The sequence below is a fragment of the Diadema setosum genome, chromosome 8 (genome assembly GCF_964275005.1).
Source record: "Diadema setosum chromosome 8, eeDiaSeto1, whole genome shotgun sequence".
NCBI lineage: Eukaryota > Metazoa > Echinodermata > Echinoidea > Diadematoida > Diadematidae > Diadema > Diadema setosum.
This window is the reverse complement of record NC_092692.1, coordinates 22,077,494-22,102,051: the sequence shown is the minus strand read 5'-3', so window position 1 is coordinate 22,102,051 and position 24,558 is coordinate 22,077,494. Positions and strand designations below refer to the sequence as shown.

Below are 24,558 nucleotides of genomic sequence, written 5' to 3'. Positions count from 1 at the left end.
ATATCAATAATCACTTCCAGTATTTCACTTACCGTTCTGTTTGGACGAATTTTCTGTGTCAAAAGGCAAGGTATATTTTACCACTAGAAAATTCTAAGAGATGTATTAAACTGTGCATATCAATCCATGTAACATCTCTTTTTCTCACTGCATAAGATTGCTGGCTCTGTATATCACAACCATCATGATGTATTCTCAATATAATGCACACAATCACAACAGGAGCTCTCACATATAAGTAAACAACACTGTTTGTCATAGCATAGCAGACATTTACTTCATCAAATTCTCCCTGTCAGTCACTCTCATAGATACTCAACTGTCCTCCAAAAGTGACATTGGTCTCTTGTTAAGTTGCAAAGCTTTGTAAGGATGACCCCAAAATCACATCTCATCATCTGAGGTAGGGTTGGGATGGACGATATATCCAGACTGGATCCTTTCCACCAGCCAAGCGAGGGCAGCATCAATATCCAGAGGAAGATGGTCTTTAACCATACCTGGCCTGACCCCAATATTGTCAAACTGTCTGTGGGTCACCCACTGGGCACGATATTCCTCTCTGCTCCCACAGCATCCACTGCAAAAGGGTCAAAGGTCGAATATTACAATTAACAAAAGCAATAATTCCACAATTTCAATGATTCTCTAAATATCTTCTTTTTTTTTTTCTTTTTTTTTTACTGACATAACAGACCGCCTGTCTTTCAAGATCTGTAACACTCTAAATCTATCCAAGAATAGTCACTCAATTACGTCTTTATGTGAAGAAAGTGTGCAACCACTGGCAATCCAAACAAAACTGAAGTCTCAAAGCGACACCACTGTGACATCGAAGGGTGATCAAAACCCTCAAAAACATTGGTTTTGCTCTCCATAAGGATGGCTTCAGGGACTAAGCTAAATGTTTTACAGTGACTAAGCCCTGACACTGTCGTCAAAGTTTTTCAGTGGTGTTGCAATGCCATGACATAATATTGTCCTTTACATTTAGAAACTAATCTTACCCAGAATGCATCTCCTTCCTTGTGAGCCATATCATCTGACCGGGAGGAAATAGGTCCATGAACTCTTTGCGACAACGCCCCCTTCTTGAACCACTAGGCTGGTCTGCCACTGGGCTGACGTCCAGCGTGGCACTCTGTCCTTCCCTGGTTCCCTCATCTCCTGTCACAGCAAACGAGATAACACATTGAGGGTGCCTTGAGTGCCTCACATATGACTGTTTAATGATGTATTTTAATAACACTTGGTCACTTTAAAGTAAAACTGGTACTGAACATGTAGGAGAATGAACAAGGTACCAGGTACACGGATGCAGACACTTCTGCTCTATAAATGACATTCTGATTCAGTGTGTTGTTACTGCTCATGGTGACAAAATGTACATGTACAGTCTGACCTCTCTTATCCAGCCTTCTCTTATGCAGATCTCTCCATTATCTGAACGCGATCTTGCCGTGATTGTTTTTTTTTTTCTTGTTGTTTTTTTTCAATCTAATAACTACAGAGAAAAGGAGGGATTTCAAACTCAAACAAAATTCCTTCACAAACTCACATGAATTACATATTACTCCCAACATAATTAACATATATTCACATCAAATTTTCATCTGAATAACATGCATTCAGACATTCACTACCTGACAATCATGACAAGAACATAGACAAAAAGGTTTTCATTAAACCCACCTATCATTTTGTGCTCATAGCAAAGAAAGAGTTTCAGTGTACACTAACTGCAGTAGGTTAAATGTAGCTACCATTGGATAGGCAGCTGCGTGTATTACACATTGAGTCTCCCATGTCTAGCCAAATCCCTTTATATCCGGATCAGTGCCAGTCCTGACATGTCCAGATAAGAGAGATAGGACTGTATATACCCCTGTTTCATTCACAGTTTTATATTTGGGCATTAGACACTTTAATCTGAATTTCATGCAGCGTTACAACACTACTTAAAGGGACTGTACAGTACTGGTTGAGGCAAGGGATTCATGTTTTGAACATTCTAAGTGAGATAATGAGAAACCTCTTAAGAAATCTGAAAGAGCATGTAATTTTAAGAAGGATTCAACGTTTATTTGATGAAAATTGGTTTTGAAATGGCTGAGATATCCAAAAAAGTGATAATAATAAAAGGCGACAGACCACAACTTTATTAGGATCTCTTTGTTTCACCTTGTTAATGGATATCTCGGCCATACCGATTTTCATCAAATAAACTTTTGATACCCTTTAGAATTGCATGCTCTTTGACATCTCATAGAGTGGTTTCTGAACATCTCGCAAAACATTAAAAGCTAAATCCTCACCTCGACCAGAACTGTACACACCTTTTAAGTTGGCACTTTACTAAATGTCAACACAACATTAAATAGCACTGTCGTCGTTTGAGTTTTTACAGGTATACGCGACAGGGAGAATTATCTTGTAATAGCAGTCAATGACACCAACCTTCCTCCCCAGTATTGTGAGATGAGGGTTCCTCTTCCCTTGGGCTATCCAGGAGACTACCACCCCTCCCTGGGGAGAGGAGTGGTTCTCGAGGGTTGCAGCATAAGCCCTCCTCCATACCCCCATCACATTCTTCACTCTCTCTGGGGAGTTTGTCCGGAAGGCCACGGCAGCTGTACCATAACCCACGCAGCAAAATTCGGTACTGGAATAAATGAATGAATGCGCATGAAAAGAAAGATCAAGATTAGAGGTTGAGGCTGATTTGGCTAAATTACAAGCTAAATAGGCTGATATACCCATGCAATGTAGATGCAATGCATTCTGATGATATCCAAGCCCATATGTTTTTGAAGTGACAAAGGGTAGATAAATGCAATGTGTGAATCATCTCTAAAAATTACACAAGTATAGAATAAAATCATGCCATACATTATTGTGTATCTTTGGTATCTATTTACGCACTTCTGAATTTTCATTCGTTGTGATGACATGGAAAAATCAACATTTCAAAACATAGTATAGCATGTTAGATGACGAAAATAAGTATTAAATCACACAAGATAACTTCTGTTTTCCAACAAGGCAATTTAATATTCAAATAGTGCTCCCTCCTGAGTTCTTCTTTGTACCACACAGGATTTCTAAAACTAGATTGGTATGACAAGTGATAGTGGGTCTATTTTTACAAATGGAGAGCACTAAGTCTCTGAATGGAAGCTCTCTGGTTATGTAGGAATCAACTTCATCAATGCCACACTCTGTGAACATGACTACACAGTCATTTTATGATAAGCACACCAGTACAATACTGTATGCAAAGTGACACTCATGTGTATGTGTGCAGGTGGGGAGGGGGGGGGGGGAGGGGTGAAGGGGAAGAAATAATAAGTCACAGTTGGACAAACTGTATATCATTACATCAAAAACCTCTTGCATGCCTTTCATATGAATCATCCTACTTTCTTTTCTCTTCTTTATTTCTTTTCAAGTTGAAAAAAAAAAAATCATAATCCGAGTGTGGCTTTTCATACCTTAGGCACTTGGCTGTTGCGCACAACAGAAATGATTTGGTCCCTGAGCTGCTGAATAGTGCACACGCTCATCCTGACAAAAAAAGGGGGAAATATACCATTAATACTTACTTAACTGGCAAAAAAAAAGAAGAAAATATAAACAAGAGTTCCAGGGGATTAACACTCACCAGCAGTTCAAGTTCAACCTCGAAACTTCGCTGTGGTGCTCCTACGCATATAAATGGTAAGTTTCTGACTGAATTGCAAATTCCTCCTCAAAGTAAAATACAACGTATCTTTCTTTACCCATTTACCCATGAGGGTATCTTCACATCATACAATCTATCTGCTCAACTGAATACACTCAATGATTCACACTTGAACCATTCTAGCCCCCTGTAGCCCTGCCCCAAGGCCCCAATGGGGATCGCATACATACTCTCTGCATTCCACACCACTTTCTTCAAAACATGAAATTGTTAAGTTTAAACAATCCACACAATTTGAAATCCACACAATTTGAAATTCACACAATTTGAAATCCACACAATTTGAACAACTTTGTATTTCCTAGCCCTATAAATGTTTTCTGCCAAGTTTGTTAAAATCAGACCATGGGATTCAAAGAAGACAATGAAAATTTCAATAGAACAATACAGACACATTTTAAGTCTTGTTTCAAGAAAAAAAAAGAAGAAAAAAATTGAAACTCTAACAGTTGTGAATTCTGATGTTATTTTGATGTGAAATACTACCTTTCTGGCTTTCTCGACTGGAATCTGTCAACCCAAAGATTCAACCCAACATACATTTGTTATGCAGGACTATATCACAATCACTGCACACCTCTTCTCAGTTTGCAGTGCCTAAATCACTATCTACCGTAACTGTGCTCACCTGGGAACTATATCTTCTCCAAGAACCACAGATGTTACAAAGTCTTGAGTATAAAAGACTCCTTCAGCACTGTAGGAAAAAGAGCAGATCAGAATTTGCTTTGTCTCTGTTAATTGATCATAAAGTTTTCCTATCCTATATCGTGTGTGAAGAATAATGTGTATCATGAATCCATTTGTTTTGTATCATCGGGAGAATTGTGGAATACACCCTTCTGCACAGTATCATGCTATCATTAAAAATAATGGAATACATACTTTCATTGCATTAACCATTAATCAGAAAATGTAGAAATTTAAATCAAATATTATGTAATGAATATGATCATCCATCTGCTTTAATATTTGTCTCATAATTTTTGAGAAGTTGTACCAACGCAGCTTCTCCTACTCCTACAATTTTGAAAATATCAAACATAACCTTCGTTTCCATTTTTGCAGGGATTTGCACTTTAAAACAAGTGTTGATAATAGGGAATCCTGATGCATTCTTCCAGTGTGGAAAAGAGAAATATTTGATATATCAGGGACATTCAACTGAGAGCACCTTTTTTAAACGACTTTAAACCTTTTGACATCCAAATAGTAACATTCCACTTTGCATAGCACTGTTATGATAATGATTACAATTTGGTCTATTTCTACCACTACATTAACTACTGCTACTACAATTTACAACTACTACTACTACTTTAAGTATTGATAATAGTAATGATAAGAATATCAATACTGAAAGTGAAAGGTAACATTTATATATTGCTTTCTCAGTGCTTTAGCAGATGGAAAGTATTTCCATGATACATACAGATTCAATCCAAATTGATATATATAAAGAAAAGCAAAATTAGAATATATATCAGGACTGAATTACAGCTAAAACAATAAAAGAGTGCAAATGACAATTGACAGGTGCCATGAGAGAGAGAGAGAGAAAAAGTTTTCCTGCAATACATTAAAATTGAAAGGAAGGAGGCATGTACTTGATAAGGCCCCCTGGTGGTGCAAAGGCGTAAGTCTTGATGTCAGGATACTGCTCTCGGAGGAGGATGGACAAGATGGCTGCCACTCCAGCTCCCAGACTGTGACCTGACACCACAAGTTTATAGTCCTAGGGAGAAAGCCAAAGATCCAGATGTAAGTTAGGAATATCCAAACTGATTTACACTGCTTTTATCCAAACATTCAGAATAAAAGATCTGTACACGCAAACATATGCATTCATAAAGCTATGTAGCTAGGTTGGTGCAATTGGAGCGGATTAAAATCTGAACATCACCAACTTGAATACACATTTGACTGGTAGTAACATAGACAGACAGTAAAGAGTTTTTATGCAATATCACATATGTGCATTTCATGAGGCTCAATGACTTGAACAAAAGGATACAAACACAATATCAATGTGCATCTATTCTATATTTTTACAAGCTCTCTTTTTATCTTTCATTCTGGCATTTGTTTGTTTGTTTGTTTCTTGTTGTTGTTTTTTTTATTTGTTATATATATATATTTTTTTTTTTTGGATGAGGAAAATATCACAGAAACCTTTTGCCTCATTGCCTTCCAAGCTGCTGCTGGTCAAAATTCTATGATAGAATTTTCTTCAGTTCTTCCTTGCAGTACATGTTTATTTTGAGGTTAAAATTGATGTGTTTGAGGTATTCTATTTGTCACATATAACATGTTGTAACATAACATACCACAATAATGTCTGTGTTTGCACAGATCTGTAATGTTCCCCTTGCTTGTATAAAATAGACAGTGAATTGGAAATCAGTTTGTGTTGAGGATATCATGACACTTGTAAGTAAATGTATGCATATAAGACAAAGTGCACTGATACCTTGAAATTTCTCCAGAGTTCATAAAGCTGTCTATGATTTCATGTTGATTTACAATTGGTGATGGAGATTTTAATTAAAGGACAAGTTCACCTTCATTAACATAAGGATTGAGAGAATGTAGCAATATTAGTAGAACACATCATTGAAAGTTTGAGGAAAATCGGACTATCCATTCAAAAGTTATGAATTTTTGAAGTTTTTGTGAAGTCACCACTGGATGAGAAGACTACTGCAGTGTATGATGTCACATGCGTACAACAATATAAGAAAAATATAAAGAGAATTTCACAAAATTTCATCTTTTGAAAAAAGTACACATTCCCTGGACTTGTTACTGACATATGTTATGGGTAATATTATTCCCACTGCCTTTAGAAAGAAGGAAGTCAAGTGTTCTTTTATTCTGTGAAAAAAAGTGAAAATATGTTGAATTTTCTTTACATTTTCTTCATACTGTTGTACTCATATGACATCACGAGCCTTAGTAGTCTCCTCATCCAGCGGTTCCAACACAAAAATTTTAAAAATTCATAACTTTTGCATCAATTGTCCAATTTTCCTAAAACTTTCACTGATGTATTCTACTAATATTGCTGCATTCTCTCAATCCTTATGTTTATGAAGGTGAACTTGTCCTTTAAGTGCTCTCCAGTTTAGTAAATAAGTTTCCCCCAGTATCAATCGATTCTATGGATATTAAAGTTGCCTATATAATCAGTTGTAAGATATTTTCTTGCACAAGTGGTCGACTAGCCCAACAACATTGAGGTAACAATATAATGATGACTTGCCGGATGTCTCTCAAATGCCTCTTCCAATAAATTCAGCTCCTTCAGTTTATTCAGAATGTACTTTGAGTTGTTGACAATCCCACGATGAGCGTAGATTTCATATCCTACCACATCCAGCATTTCAGCATCAGCTGACACATCAGTCAGCATATCCTGAGTAGAAACACCCGGAAAGATCTTAACAACACAAAGAATATTTTACATATGAAAGACTACCAGTAACTACTATAGAAACTAGAAATGTCGCTACGGCGACTGGTGTATGCCTCCGCCATAATACATGGTTCTCCTAATAGGTCTATAGTACAATGTCTTGACAATGTGTGATGACAGTTTCACACAATTGGCAAAATATTAAAATGACAGGTTTGCCACAAATGTGCTGAATGTTCACTTTCCTAGAACTAGGTTCAATTGGATGAATGATTAAAACATCAAGAGTGCAGGTATTTGGGGGAACTGATGATTTTCACTTGACTTTTGACCCTTTTACAAGTTTATGCATTGAGTAATTTTCAAGGTATTGAGAAAAAGTATAATTTCAGTATCAAATGGTAAAATAGTATTATCGAAACCTGGCCTTTAACCTTTGACCCCACAGTTCCAAAGAGAATCACTGTTAGGTAGAACATGCATAAATATGTAAGTTTCATGACAATACCTTGAGTTATTTTTGAGATATGGAGGAAAAAGTGCAATTTAGCACTTTCACTTGACCTTTGACCTTTTGACCTTTGACCTTTTGGCAAGAAACTTCCCACAGAATATATATTGGGTTATACATGCATACATCAAGTTTTAAAAAAATCCTTCAGGCACTGCATAAATATAAGGAAAGTAGTTATATTTTGAGGAGTTGACCTTGACCTTTGACCCCTGACCTTTGACCCATGACCCCCAACTTCCCTAGATAATCACTGCCCATCGGTACAAGCATATATACTAAGTTCCATGAAGATACCTTGAACCATTTGCGAGATATGGAGAAAAACATGAAATTTCAATTTTTTTTTTCACAAAATAACCTGTGACCTTTGACCTTTGACCCTGTGACCCTAAAATCCACACAAAGTATCATCCCCCAAGGATATACCCTCATACCAAGTTTGATGCAAAACCACCACACCGTTCTTGAGATATCGACAAAAACAAAACGGGACGGACGGACGTACGGACGTACGGAAGTACGGACGTACGGAAGTACGGACGTACGGACGTACGGAAGTACGGACGTACGGACGGACGGACGACCCGAAAACATAATGCCTCCGGCCACTTCGTTGGCGGAGGCATAAAAAACAAGGACAAACTAGAAATATCACTTAAGGTGATTAATACCCCCGCCCCGTGACGACAGTCTTACCCAAGGAATGATCTTTCCTTGATCTTCTGCCATTTAAATGCCGTTACCATGGCAACGCAGCTTCCGACACGTCCGAAAAATATGTCTTGCACATCTTCCCACCAAGACTATTGTGTGTGCCACATTTCATAAGCTTTTGTCAAAAACTGAGGAAGTAGTTCAATCCACAAGATCTTTCCTTGATCTTCCGCCATTAATATGCCGTTACCATGGCAACGCACCTTCCGACACGTCCAAAAAATATGTCTTGCACATCTTTCCACCAAGACCAACGTGTGTGCCACATTTCATGAGCTTCAGTCGAATACAGAGGAAGTAGTTCAATCCGCAAGATCTTTCCTTGATCTTCTGCCATTTATATGCCGTTACCATGGCAACGCAGCTTCCGACACGTCCGAAAAATATGTCTTCCACATCTTCCCACCAAGATCAAGGTGTGTGCCACATTTCATAAGCTTTGGTCAAAAAACTGAGGAAGTAGTTAAATCCGCAAGATCTTTCCTTGATCTTATGCCATTAATATGCCGTTACCATGGCAACGTACTTTCGGGTACTGTCAAAAAATGCGTCTTGCACATCTACAACCAAAGGCACACATCTGTACCAAGTTTCATGGAAATTGGGCAAAAACTGAGGAAGTAGTTTGCAACACAAAATTTTCCATCATTTTGGCTCATAATATGTGAGCTGTTACCATGGCAACACACTTTTTGTCACTGTCAAGAAATGTGTCATGCTGACCTATATCCTAAGACAAACATTCAATATGAATTCCATGAGAATTGGAATAACACTGATGAAGCAGTTTTGCCATGAAGCATTTTGCCCCATATTTTACCAATAACATGCCGTTACCATGGCAACGCACTTTTTGCCACTGCGGAAATATGTGTCTTGCACATTAACATATTCAGATGAACATCTGTACCTAATTTCATAAAAATTGATCAAAAACTGTGGGAGGAGTTCGCGACGCAAGATTTGTACCCATTTTTGCCCATAATATGCCGTTACCATGGCAACATACTTTTGGGTACTGTCAAAAAATACGTCTTGCACATCTACAACCCAAGGCACACATCTGTGCCAAGATTTATGGGAATCGGTTGAAAACTGAGGAAGTAGTTCGCGACGCAAGATTTGCAACGGACCGACCGCCCGACCGCCCGCCCGACCGCCCGACCGCCCGACCGCCCGACCGTCCGCCGATTCCTATATACCCCCTTCAAACTTCGTTTGGCGGGGGTATAAAAAAGTGACATTATCAATCAATCACATTGGAATTATCCAAGAATTCCTGGTTTATAACCATTAGCAATTTTGATTGGAATTCTCATCTCCTCTTTATAAATTTGTTGATGAGGACTACTATCTCGGGGCCGGCGGAGCGTTTTCAAAAGTGGGGGGCCTATGAGCTAACAAGCAAAAAAAAAAAAAGGTCTTCAGCTCATCTTTTGTCCTTCCACTTCTGGGTTTCTTCAGCTGACAAGCAAAAAAAAAAAAAAAAAAAAGGGTCTTCAGCACAAAAACATAACCTTACTGTGCTCACACTTCAAGGTCTCTATCTACTTCTTTGTAGTGCCACTTATGCACTTCCGGGGTAAAAAAAAAAGTTGGGGGGGGGGGGCCCAAAGTGGTGACACCTAACCATTTTTAGAAATACCTGGCTCAAATCAAATAATTGCTAAGTAGGGGCAGCAAGCTGCTAACCTTGAAAGACAATGTCCCTCGGATTGATATCACCACTGACTTGTAGGAGTGATCCAGCGCCACATAGAAGGGACTCTGAAATATCTGAACAAGAAAGAAAAAAAAGACATACACAATTGCTTCGATGCCTAAACTTTACATACGTATGCATACACCCTGAGACACACTTGTTATTGAGAGAGAACAAAAATGATAATACTGGAACCTCATGTGGATCTTATAAATGCAGTAGAAAATAATAAATAAATTAAACGAGAACTTACCTGTTTGAAGTTTGATTTTTATTATTTGAGTAATAGGAGTGTGAGTTAATATGAGATCCCACTCGTACGCATGCGCAGTCAATATTCGTTGCGCAGGCAAATCTCCACCTGACGACGTCAGACTGAGTTTACCAACGTCTCGCCTTACATAATGTCAGTCTTAGGTGGGATAACTGATCTAATTGACCCAACTGGGTGAAGGGAGATTTGCCTGTACCAAGAGAAAATGCGACCACTGTCACAATCCCACATATCAGGAAATGAATTGGTGGAGAAGAGGACATTACCTTGAAGTTTGAATTGAGGGTGGGAGTGGAGGGCATATTAACTCACACTCCTATTACTCAAATGATAAAAATCAAACTTCAAACAGGTAAGTTCTCGCTTAATTTATTCATTATTTTTCGTAATCTCCGTTGTTCGTTAATATGAGATTTTGAAACAAGTGGTCGCATTTCTGTAATACCAAGCAATTTATGGTGATAAGAATGACATAGCAGCTCACCAATAATACCTGAATCTCCTTAATGATTATCCAGTACCGCCATGGAGAACCTACGTGTAGGTCCTGCCCTGATTGACGGCTTATCATAGAACCTGTTGAAGGTTTCTTCCTTAGACCATCCAGCCTGTTTCAGGATGTCCGCTATAGGCACATCTGCTGTCTTTGCAGTAGAGACTGCTGCAGCCCTTGTAGAATGCGGCTTGAAATTTCTAGTGTCGATACCCGCCGCACTCATTGTCTCCTTTATCCACCTGGAGATGGTTTGGTTACTGGCTCGTTTGTGAGGTTTCCTATAACATATGAACAGGTACCTTTCCGTATCCCTCAACACTTTTGTACGCTCAATGTACTTTTTCAGGTAACGTACCACACAGAGTCTCTTCTCTGAAGGATACTCTTCAATTGTAGTCGTACTCCCTACTCTGTCGGAGGTCTTGTTCTATTTTACCAAATCACTGACATGACTCTCTACGCCATTATCCTTCCAAACCAGGCCATCAAGATGAATGTAGAATAAAGTCTGTGCCCTTTGTGCCGAAGTGAGTGCGAGCAACATACATAGCTTATGAGTAAGTTCACACAAAGATAGCTTACTGGCTGGTGACATTTTGCGGAGATGATCTAATACGACTTTAACATCCCAGATATGGTTGAACCGTGGCAGCGGAGTTCGTAAATGAAATACACCTTTCATGAATCTAGTCACCAAAGGATGTGCACTAATTGTACAGTTGCCGTTCTCCAACAGCACCACTGAGGCCAAAGCACTTCTGGCACAGTTAATTGTGCACTGTAACTCAACTTATGTACATGAAACAGATAACTCAAAAATTCTATAACACTTTCTACTGCAGTGCACTGACTGTTCACAGTTTCCTGTCTGCAATACTCCTTCCATTTCCTAATGTAGGTGCCATAATGCTTGCGTGTAGACAGTCTCCAAGCGGCACACAACACGTTCACAGTCCTCTCCTGTAGTCCCTTCGATTCGAACTGTGAACGCCAATCCTGCAACAAAGAAGATCGTGTTTAGTGCAGAGTGGGAGGGTAGCCTTAGAGACTGGTTGTGTCAGCAAAGATTTGCTCCTTTTCAAGATCACGGGTTCTTCACTCATCATACTTGTCAAGAGAGGGAACCAGGCCTGTGTAGGCCAATTTGGTACCACAAGCAGGCCATGTGCATTGTCTTCCTGTATTTTCTGTAGGCATTTTGCTAAAAAACAGAAAGGAGGAAAGGCATAAAAGAGTGTAAATTTTCCCCAGTCTAGTGTGAACGCATCAACTGACTCTGCATTGGGATCTGGCAAGCATGAAACGTACCTAGGTAACTGAGCATTAAGTCTGGATGCAAACAAATCAATTACTGGTGTACCATACTTCTCCACAATCTTCTCAAAGCTATTCTTGTCTAGCATCCACTCTGTTCTGTCATTAAAGTGTCTAGACATGAAGTCTGCCTCATTGTTCTGGCACCCAGGTAAGTGAGCTGCTGACAGCCATATATTGCATTGAATGCAGCAATGCAAGATGTCTAACACTACCTGATTGCAGGTTTCCGATTTCAGCCCTCCCATGTTGTTAAGGTAGGCAACAGCCGTAGTGTTATCAATCCTCAATAGGACATGTACATTTCTCTTGTCTGCACAGAAAGATTTCAGAGCCAGTCCAGCTGCCAGTGTCTCTAAGTAATTAATGCCTGATGTTTGAACTGAAAGTACTTCCTCTGTGGTCCACCTGCCACCTGTGTGAGAGGTTAAGTCCGTAGCACCCCATCCCTCTGCACTGGCATCTGTACGTAACTCCAAATCAACCCTTTGTCTCACAACATGATTAAATGACTCATGGATATGTTCTGTCCACCATATCAATTCATGTCGTGCCTCCAAGGAAAGAGTCATGGGCCTATCGAAATGACCACGAGCTGCCTTAAGGGCCTGTACCTTGTCTCTCTCTAGATATCTGTAATGCAGTGGGCCATATTGTACTGCAGGGAACGTGGCAACTATTTTCCCTATGACCCTAGCAACCTTTCGAATGGATGGAGTGGCATGGGATAAGAGGGAGGTGCAAACCTCAGAAATGTCATCTTGTTTTTCCCTTGGCAAAGTAATGTGCATTGACTTAGTATTCAAAAGAAACCCAAGAAACTCTAGGTCTTGACCTGGGCTAAGTACTGACTTCTCAGGATGAATCAAACACCCCAACTCTGTTAGAAGCTTAGTGGAAACTGAAACAGCCCTTTGGGTAGCATCCTTTGATCTCCCAATTATCAGAGTTTCATCAAGATATCCCATAACTACATGCCCTTCTGTCCTAAGCTGGGCAAAAACTGGCTTCAGCATTTTTGTAAACAGTCTGGGAGCAGAGCTGAGACCATTAGGAAGGGCCTTGTATTGGTACAGTTTACTTTTAGCTAAAAGGCGAGAAATCTCTTCCTCTATCTGGCTGTTAAGCTCTGAACTGCGAGATAAGTTATACAACTCTTTCCCTCTTACAGTAGGGAAATTATTAGGATCAAATTCGAGTTTGTAGCTTTTGACATTATTCAAAATGTATGGATCTGAAGTCAGGCTTCTCAATTTGTCATAGAAAAGTTTCAATCGTTCACCCACAATGGAGCAAGCGTGAATAAGGAGAGGGCATGTACTCACCTCTGCAGAGGATGAGGAGACTGTTGGTTGAACATGCTCGGTTACTTGCGGGCCCCGCAAACCCCCGGTATTGAGGGCTCTGTCGGCCGCTGCCCTTGTTGGGTCTGGTCATGGGGGTGACTGTGTGTGGCTTCCAAGACCGCTGGCCTAAAAAAGGCCGCTGCACCGACCCCGCCTGTACGGATAGCGTGGTTCACCCCGCTGATCGCATTCTACGGTAATTAGCTTCCGTCTGTCAGTGGTAAGGATGATAGTGAGACTGTGACTGCGAATGTGGACGCTGATGGGAGTTACCCGCTGAGAAGGGCTTTGAGCCTTTCACAACGCCAGCCGCTGCTCTTCGTTCCTCCTGGATGTCTTTGACTTTCTTCCCTAAGTCGTCCCCATACAGCTGTTTCATCACAGGGTTCTGAGGCTTGCACAAGTGAGCAAACTTTGCATTCAGGCCAGGTTTGATGAGGTCTTTCCTCAGGGCGTTCAGCTCAAAGTTAGAGCTACACAGGAGTCCGAGTACGTCCTGCTGTTTTTCTGACAGCTCCGAAGCAGAAAGGGTCTGCATAAAAACGGTAAAACCCTTCACAAGTGCACTCTGAATACGCTGGAGCTTGAGATCCCTAGCCCGGGTAGAAGGGTTTAGGTTTTCCCAAATCGCCAAGTTGACTTTAGGCACATCAAGTAGGGGACAGTTAGCTGGGCTAGAGTACTTTTTTCCTGTCTCATCTAGGGCAGCCTGTTCCACAGTGCGAATTTAGCAGCGATAGCTGGGATTGATTCATCCTGGCCAGAGGCAGGAGTAGCATCACTTCCTTCAGTGCCAGTGGTAGTAGCAGCACTGAAATCAGAAGCATTAGAGTCAGAGGCTGGTGTACAGCCAAAAAGCCCATCATCTTGATCGCAGTCATAGTCAGATAAAAGAAGGTCATCATCCTCATCTCCAAGACTTCTCACGTCATGGCTACTACAACGAGTCTGAGGATGAGAAAGTGACAAATGATCCATCAATTTTTCCAGCATTTCCTCCAGTTTATTCAGACGATGTTCAAAAGCTGGGCCACCAACACTAGTGCTTGGTCCTGACTTCGAGGTCGTGGTCTGCGGAGGCTCTACACGAATGCAGGCCTGACTGTCCTTCTTCGAAGTAGGATCTGCACGAATGCAGTCTTGGACAGCCTGAAAATCTTTGGCTATAATCTCAGAGTCATTCATGGTCGTGGGCTTCTTAATCATAAGGTCAGAGACCTCCGAAGTTGCGGCCGTCTTGGCAAACTTCCGTGCGATCGTGGGAGGAGGAGACGTGATCTTCACCAGGGCTTTGCCTTTGGCTTTACCAGTGCCTTTTCCACTGCGGCTAACCGAGTTCACCGCTGACATCTTACCCTTTCCCCCCGCATCGCTGCCCGGGGAGGGCTCCGCTCGCGGTCCGCTGGCGATGCTGGTGGAACCCGCATCGTGAACCAGCTTCTCCTGCGGCTTCGTAGAAAATCCCGAATTCGCTTCCATCGCTCTCCAAAAACAACACCAAACGATCGGGGAGCTAAAATAAGCTAAGAAAACCCCGAAACTTGAACGCGACTGATCGCGAAGTGAAAGAAAAACGGCGAAAATTTGAGCTCAAAATGGCGATTTGACCGCTAAGAAACACACGCTACGAATGAATTGACTGCGCATGCGTACAAGTGGGATCTCATATTTAACGAACAACGGAGATTATGAAAAATAATAATGAATAACAACATAGATAAATATACAATGAAATAAATAATGGTGCTAATGTATCCCTCCATGCCCAACTCCCCTCCCCCATTCTCTTGAATAATCGCAGCTTGAAGTACTGAAAGGAAGGTCTAAAATCAAATTAGACACTTTTCAATTCTTAACCAATCGGAACCATTCATTTCAGCCATACAATGGACTAAAATACATTAATTCAAAATATAATTTCCCGTATAACAAGGTTGCATGGCCCTATTTTGATAAAAGGTTTTATCAAGGAGGTTGAAGAGATGGAGTAACAACAGAGTTATTCCCTTTGATCTATGTTCGAAGCCGCCGCTCAAAAATATTTGAAGCACGTGCCAAACAGGATCTGCCGCTCCGATACGAAGACAATTGACTCGTGTCTCATTGCATAATCACCAGCCACTTTCAAAGGAAGATACGTCTTTGTGATGGTAATTACTTTTTGCTATCCCTTCTTATAAAAGGTAGGTAGTACAGACACGAGGATGCGCGAATAGAAATTGAGGAAAAAATGCTGAAATGAAGATGAAAATTATTTGACTGGGCATACGCGGGCACTAATCTGATATATCTATCAATAAAGAATTATACTTGAAGATTATTACATATTAGTTTCATTTGGGCAAATTAAATCGAAAAGTGATAAAACCAGCTTTCCAGGATGGTACAGTTTTAAACATTTTCACATAAGCTCTGATTTACACTTTTGCGCAATTTTCTGAACGGAATTGACTTTTGTTTTACATGCTTTATTATGAAATGAATAATAATAAATGAATAAGCAAAATATGGCCAACATTATGATAACGTTCAAAATGAATCTTCAGATTGCTCAGCAAGACGGCGGCTTGGAACATCGATCTTCAAAGGCACAAGTGCGCCTGTGGAATTCTTTTGTACATCAATAGAAATCTAACAACTGTTTGAATACAATTACAGCCAGTTGGAACTCCATGTATAAAACCTCCTTGGTTTTATCTTCAATTATATAAGCAAAAATGTAGATACACAAGCACCTATCTCTCCTTCTCTCGAACTCTCCTTTCCCTCTCTTATTTCATTTCCCACCTCTCACCCACTCCCTCGATCACAATCACACCCTGAATATCCACTGAAACATATTTTCATGAGCAACAGATCAGTCTCTCTAGGTTTCTACATCCGAATTTCAACTTGGTTACCACTCTATTGTTTCGCTTCAGTCCATACAGTTTTGGCGGTCTCTTTCATTCTCTCTTGCCTGTTCTTCCCGTCATCATCTGCTTCTCTTCCTCCATCTCACCAAACTCACCTGATTATGGAAGCTGACATGAAGCAGGTCATCCTCCTCCAATCCCTCCATGGCTCTGATGGCCGTTGTGTTGCACTGGCAACAGTTGTCACCCACGATGCGGTCAGAGCCCTTCATGCACTCCCCACACCTAGCGGAGCAGAAAAAAGTGAGACTTTCTTCACATCTTCATCACTCATTTATGGCGAGTAGATTATATCGGCAACATTTTTCTTTCATCATTTGATTTAATGTAAAGACGATGCAAATGTACTTTGCACCCAGAGAGCTAATACTTCCAAGACCAGTTAAGTACTTGTAATATTATAAAATAAAATGCCAAACCACTTGATAAGAACAACAAATTGGCCATCCATGTCATTTTCGTTTGTCATGTCACATTAGTTGTGCTTCTTGTCTATTTCAGATAGGAAAGTTCACAAATTGTTCAAAAAATGTAAACTTTTTTTTAAGGATTCTTGTGACTATGATCACGACGTAGCAAGAATTTTATTTTTTACAGCCATCCTAAAAGATATAAGAAGTATATAGGTCAATTAAGTACAAAAAAAATATATGTCAAACAGGCATTACGAGAAAATCTCTCTGTGAATGGTTTGCTTGAAAACATTTGAAGGGCAATTTCTTATGCATCATTATCACAGTTGTGAATGGTTTGTTTGAAAACATATGAAGGGCAATTTCTTATGCATCATGATCACAGTATTGTGATGACTTTCTAAGATTGATATAAGACATTACATTTGGTGGCTTAACCCTAACTTACCTGGGGGGGGGGGGGGGGGGGGAGCCATAATGGCCCCCCCCCCCCGACACTTCGCGCGACATCTCCGCAACGCGAGAACACATCCACATGGTGATTCATGACAATTTACCTTGAAGCCTTATGCAACTTTTAAGACCAAATTTGCGACGTCCGGGTACGCAGTTTCGAAGTTACGCAACATTATGTAAGTGCATGTCAGACTGAATATTGTTTAAAAACGTGATTTTGTGTACAAAATCAATGCAAATCAGGTTTCTATCTGAAATTCATAATTGTATCATTATTTTTACTTTTAGTGATTTAAAACAATTAATTTTGTTTCTTATGATTGAAATAGTGTTGCCAATGATTCCCATTGAAAAAAACAATAAAAACAAAAAGAAAAAACAAAGAAATACATAAGAAATTATAAAAACAATAAAATACATAAGCAATCAAAATTGATACCAATTTTTTTTTTTGACCTAAATTAAATCAGAATTCACCAAAGAGTCCTCAAGCAAAAAATGTTGAAGTTTGGGGGCTGTGTTTAATGATTTCCAGCCAAATTCTATTTTTTACGCATAAATTAACATAATTAATTCATGTAAAATAAAATAAAGCGATTTATTGAAATTTAACAACACAGCCCTATAGATTACACCATGAGTGACATGTGTGCCAATTTTTGTAATGAATAGCGGCTGAGATCATAAGGGGGGCCATCATGCCCCCCCCCCCCCCCAGGACTTTAAGCTCACAAAATAGCCCAGGTAAGTTAGGGTTAAACAAAAGGTCTTCTTTCTGTCTAGTCACCTCCTATTTTTCCTCCTCTGCATCTTCATTCTTCCCACTTCTATTCTAAAATATCTGTCAATTCATGTTTTACATTTCTCTTTTCAAATAATTATCTCTCTTGCTGTAACAAGTTTCCCCATAAAATTGCGACGATGAATCTTCCTGTTTTCCTCCCTCCATTCTGCACAGACCTACCTGCCTACGCAGCACAGCTTGCATAGCCAGCAGATGATGTTCGAGTTGACGAGGATGGGCCAGCCATTGGAAGCCAGGGAGAAGCGGAAGTAGTGCCAGACTGTCTCCAGGCGTGTCTCCACTTCCTCCGTGGGCAGCAGCACGTCCGGGCCGGGGTTTTTGTGGGGACTGGTGTTGGAGATGCGATTCCGGCGACACCACTCCTGCTCCACCTGCACCAGGATGAGGCCAGCCACGATGTCCGATGGAACAACGTCAAGCCCCTGGGGAAGATGGCGGGAGAATCTTTTCAATACCATGGCCTCACCACTCTGTACTGAATTATGACTAAACTGCAGTATCCTAAATTGAAGCAGTACAGCTGCACAATTGACAAAATCAGACATATCACAGAGAAAGTAAGTAAGCTTGTGATGAAACTTAATTTACGTCAGTTACAACAAGTACACATAGATGTGCTATGAAAACATAAAAGACTTTGGACTTGGCTTGTCAAGACAGATGAACAAAACAATGTTTGACTGAACTGCACATATGGACAAGGACACCTTGTTTGATTCAAAGAATGGGACATTGCAGTAATCTGATAAAAGATAACATGACTTTACAGATTTATGGTATCCTTATCCCATGACTTTGATATATGGAAGGCACATAATTGTGTGGAAGCTGTAAATATCCATGGCGACAGCACACTACAGCTTTTGTTGTAATAATGTGACTGCCCTACTTTGTACTCACCTGAAATATGGAGGAAAACACAGCAGCTGCTTCTGCATAGGCAATTTGTGAGTTTTCATCTTTTCGTTCACAGAAGCAGCATAATCTGCACCTGTGGGGCAATCACATTAGTTTTCAAAGTGTTTGAGACATTCACAGAAATCATGTATATCACAGGTGACTTATATCAAATTGATGTTGATCTTGATAAATCCATTTCACAATAAATGTTATATCGGTAGTTAAATCTGAAGAGTACGTTACACTCTGCTGATATGTCATCAGAATCATTGCTAAATTCATCATTGATATAAAATTTTACACTACAGTCATGTTTTCATTGCTCCAACAATTCTGAACAGGCTATCCTGAGTTAAAAAAAAAACAAAACAACAACAACAACAGCAACATGTGTACCGTTTTTCCCACAGCTCGTAGTCATCGAAACTGTCATTTTCCCTCCTTGGCTTCCCACCAAAGAGGAAAATGACACAGATGGTGAGAGCAATGAGCAGGAACCAGCCAAGGACGACGGCTGCTTGCACCAGACGCACCAGACTGATGTCACACGTACGCTCTGTGTCGGGCTCCCAGTCACTGAACACCCATACAGCTCCCACCTGAGCAAAGGTCAGTGAAGACATATGGAGGGACTTGTAACAAATCATATTTAGAAGATCAATTCATTTCTGTCTTTTTCTTTCACTGTGCAGAAATAACAATAGAGCCTAAAGTCATTGAAAAGAATTAAATGACTTAAATACTTCTGTATTTCTCATTCTAATTCAAGTTTCAGTACATGATTTTGGCAATCAAGAAAGAAAAATAGAAAATCCCTTGTGGTTTAAAAATAATTCCAATATAATAAAAAAACTAGTTTAAATCCTTTCAACTGTGATATGACTGACATGTACTTGAATATATTCATACCAGTTACTGAAACATACCACACTGCCAGCAATTTCAAACAGGAAGACAACCGTCCTGGTGTAGAGTAGAGCAGGAAGAAGTCGCCTGGGGTAGGAGTCTGTGATTGTGCCCCGCCCACTGACCACACCCACTGCTGTCTCCAGGAGGATGGTCACGCCAAGGATGACCACCAGGCCAATCAGAAAGCCCGTCAGGAGCTCACCTGCTACACACTGCCTGACAGATGGATGCTGTACCACATAGACAACAACGGCAGATGCCAGGCTGCAGGGAAGAAATGGCAAGAATTATACCCAGTTTAGAGTCCCACCACACATGGCACAACCTCTAGAGGTTGTGCGTGTTCATGCCAGAAGATGGGGACTCTTAAACTATTTTGATGTTGATTATTATTAAACATTTTGGCTTTAAAATGGTATCATTTAAATAAACTTCTTGTATTAATTCTTACACTTAATATTATAAACGCGACCCAGCCCGACCGAGCGGAGCGAGCAGGGCGGGGCTTGTGGGAGGGGGTGTCCCCCTTCCCATGTAATATATACAATTTTTCATTTTCATGTTGTAAAGGTGCAATTTTATGCATGTTTGCGTGTTTTAACGACTTGAAACAGTCCAACTTGTTTAAGGTAGCAGAATATTTTGATGTAGCCTATTATTGAACGATTTGGGAGAAGAGAGAAGGGAGGAGGCGTGGGCGAGTGCTATCACCACCCTTACCGTACGAGGGAGCTTTTGCCCTTTTAAAGTTGAAATTGAGATATCTCATATACGCATATTTGGTGGAATGTTTGGGAATGAAAAAAATTATCTGTGATGGGGGAAGTGAGCGAGGAAAGGGTTCATTAAAAGGGAATATTCCCCTTGTACATGAAGAAACTTTCGAGTTTCCGGAAAATAAGTGATAAGTCTTGTGCACTCAGAATTATTCAGATTTTTTTTCTCAATATGAAAAGTGTACTAAGGCTAGGCAAAGTGACATAGAGAAAAAGAAATGCAAAATCTCTCAATCCCCCTCCCAAGCACGAGAGATTTTGCATTTCTTTTTTAATTGAAATTCAGCAATCTGGTGAACACTTTGGATAAGATATTTGGACAAAACGCAAGGAAATTTTCCTCATTTCGGGAATTATTGGGGGACAAAATGACATGTTTGCTCCTCCCCCCCACCCAGTCCTCCGGGATCGACGTCCCTGCATACGAATGGGCTTTTGCATTCTTAGAATACAAATACAAATGTAAAGTTTTGATGGAAAATTCGGAAAGCTGTCAATCAACAAAGTGTACTAAAGTTTGTAGTGGGAAACAAAGCGGGGAAAGGGTTGATTGAAAGAAGATATCCCCTGCCACCCGCGGTGTATCTTTGCATTCTTTTTTGTAACTGAATTGACAGACCTGGTGCACACTTAAGATAAAACATTTGGGAATCTGTCAATTTGAATAGAAAAAAAAAAGGAAAAGGACCGAAAGAGGGAGGGGGTATCGTCCCCCTTCCATGCGAGAGTTTTTTTTTTTTTTTTTTTTTTGCATTTTCAGAATTGAAATTCTGCAATATGGTGCACACTTTGGATAAGATATTTGCACAGTTTTCTATCAAAAAACGCAAAAAATTGTCCTCATTTCGGGAATCATTGGGGATCAAAATGACATGTTTGCCCATCCCCCCATCCTCGGGGGGGGGGGGGGGGGGGGGGAAGACGGTCTGAAAACTAGACTAACATGAACACTTCCATTGACCAGCACTGTTTGTGGTGGAAAAATGCCCTTTCACTGGTTTCCACAGAAATGTATAAGGACGTCACTCTAGACAACAGGGGGACTCTAAACAGGGGGGGGGGGGGGGGGGGGGGGTGTCTCTCTTACCACCAACTGAGTTTGTATAAAAAATGGCTACTTTTCACCTAGCATGTCCTCCAGAGGTCCTCCTAGACAGGGGGACTCTAAAAGGGGTATCTGATCTCTCTCTCTCCACCTTACATTCACAGAAACACACACAAGTGCACATTACATATTATTGTAAGTTAACAGAATGAATATGAGCACTGAGTGTGCTCTGTCTTGACTCTATAGAGACATACCATATCTTTGCAGCAATAGTTCAGATGTTGTATCTCTTGCATGATTCTCTTTATGTCAGCATAAACTCTTAATGTGTAAAACACTTTACTTTAAACTTAGCAAGTTTTTTTTGTTTTTGTTTTGTTTTGTTTTGTTTTTGTTTTTCACCAGCATTTAATAATCTATCCAAACTTGACATAGTTGCAAGGTTAGCCATCAAATTCAGGTGTAACTATGTGCCTCAGTCCATTAGAAAGGTCATGGTGACACAATGGGGATCTCTATTCACTGACAATTTGTATCAAGACATCTGTGACAATCAGCAATGAAACATTCCCCTGTGCCTGCCAAGCACCTAACACAGCACAGTAAGGGTAAATCACATATTTCTGTAGTGTTCACTATCAACTTGCCAATAAAAGTAGATGTTTTTGTACTACCACTACCGTGTTTACTTACTATAATTATGATGATATGATGATACCAATGTTCAGTGTATATTATGATACCTTATGTTTACCTTCAGATGTGGAATCAGAACAACTTCAAAAAATCTAGAAGGAAAATTTCACTAAAGAAGATGCACACAGAATGATACTGCAACAAAACAACTGTGTGTATAACCATTTGGAATTGTCACAGGCATGAACATTTTGGCTTTTATTTTCACACCAATTTAAAGACTGTACTGACTACTTACAACATCAGCCGTACACAAACAGAGGCGATGGCTGGAAATACGAAGTCGTCTCCTCCGACCTGCCATCGTCTCTTAAATAGAATGAGGGCTGGCATGAGGCAACTCCTGCCTCCTGATGGCAGAAATCCTTACCAGTAATTGTTTTTCCTGAAGAGTGTAAAAGTTAGGAAAAATATATTGAACATTATTACTGCAAAATGCATACAACACATTACTGGCAGGTTATTCATAAACACACACAATATTCATGGGCTGCAGATTAAAAAAATAAACACTATCAATGAAAATGTAAAAATCTTACACAAATACAACACACAATCCATTTACACTGTCAGCTGCACCACAGATGTTTAACGCAAGATACAACAAAGTTCCACTTTGTTGTCTACTTACAAATTTTTGACTCAACTGTCAGTACAAACAATGCTTAGATCATGCATGCACCCATGTGGTAACTGTCACCATTGAGGCAGCACAAACACACTGAAACTTGTAATCACACAAACAAACAAACCAGTAAAACAAGTTAGAATTGGTATGGTAGTATTAACAACTTAAAAAGAAAAGGAAAAACTTCTGCTTATATCCCCCCATTACCGTATAAGCCGTTATTTTTGCGAAAGGTTTAATTTTCGCAAATTTCGCAAATCAGTTGGATCGCGTATTTAACAACATGTGAAAATGTCACCATGCACTAAGTAAGTTAATGGTGCACTTATGGAGGCGTCAGTGTCAGTTTGTGAAAATGTCTCGCAAAAATGTCTATGACCTCCTCATTCGCGAAAATAACAGCCGATACAGCACAGTAGTTTTGCCTTACTACTACGAGCTACTACACTAATCTGCCCTTGGTAGCTTACAAACGGACACAAGCCTGCATGCGCATGCACTCACATCATCTGCATGATCTGGCGAGTGAGAGTGGTGGGGATAGCATGCATTTGTGTGTAAGCTACCATGTCCTTGGATAGGGTAGTGCAGAGAGGCCGAGGGATGGCAAAAGAAGTCGAGGGGGACATTTCTTAACAAAATAATAAATTTATAATAGCAATAGCTTGCTAAAACATTACGTGAATATTTTAAGCCTCCTTCATCTGACCCCATCACAAATTGCACAAACCAACCATGCAGGCGAGGCTCGTGTGTGTCCACGTAGTGGCTGCCCATAAATCGGTAACTAGTTCTATACACAGCCCTGTCACTGATTGGTTCGCTGTACACAAGTGAGTGCTTCCATCTGGTCGTCAGGCTAGTTGCTGTCCCGATTAAATTACTAGTACTAGATCTACGGTACACCGATAATAGTTTAGGCCTCCTATTGTTAGGTAGCCTACTCACTGTTTCCAGAATCCAATTTTGACCAGGCTTGACCCCCCCCCCCCAAAAGAAAAAAAAAATCCTTGTTCCGAGCCTGCACTGATCTCTATACGAAGTATCTCTTGAAAAAGAGATCGGTGGCCTAAAAGAAACAACTTCTATCTTCTGATTTGTGTATACAATTTATGATAATTGATATGAATTAGAGGGCAATAAAAAGGGAGTGCCCCTCCCCTGTTAGTGTTAATCTACCACACATATCTTTACGTGTGTGGGACTGGCCTACAACAGTTATTCGCCATTACGCCGCGATCACGTTTATGGCCATCAATATCACGTACAGTAGCCTGAGTAGTAAACGCTCACTTGATACTTTATTGTGAATAGCTTTACCAAATTATCTCCTTCCCGATTCAATCATGTGAAACGTGGTTGGCGATATGGCTCTTTCTTATATGGATGTTACCAGCATCTGCATCTGTCTGTTCCGTTCACGAAGTCCAATAACGGAGTAAACACGCGACACTGCACTTCGTCTTGGCGGCGCAGCATGCAGTGCGCGTGCATT

The 24,558-nt window shown here is 40.3% G+C and overlaps 1 protein-coding gene across 1 annotated transcript; it reads right to left on the bottom strand.

Annotated features, from left to right (window-relative positions):
• Positions 1–384: 384 nt before the first annotated feature.
• On the bottom strand, positions 385–24,472 carry LOC140232150 (diacylglycerol lipase-beta-like). The gene is made up of 15 exons (XM_072312296.1): positions 24,384–24,472; positions 22,674–22,820; positions 19,933–20,179; positions 19,403–19,605; positions 19,007–19,097; positions 18,266–18,528; positions 16,528–16,657; positions 10,078–10,161; positions 7,005–7,157; positions 5,350–5,477; positions 4,371–4,439; positions 3,492–3,564; positions 2,458–2,662; positions 1,008–1,167; positions 385–580 (listed from the first exon to the last, which is right to left on the bottom strand). The coding sequence occupies exons 2-15, from the start codon at positions 22,766–22,768 to the stop codon at positions 385–387; spliced, it is 2,097 nt and encodes a 698-aa protein (XP_072168397.1). The 5' UTR covers positions 22,769–22,820; positions 24,384–24,472.
• Between the last annotated feature and the right edge of the window lie 86 nt (positions 24,473–24,558).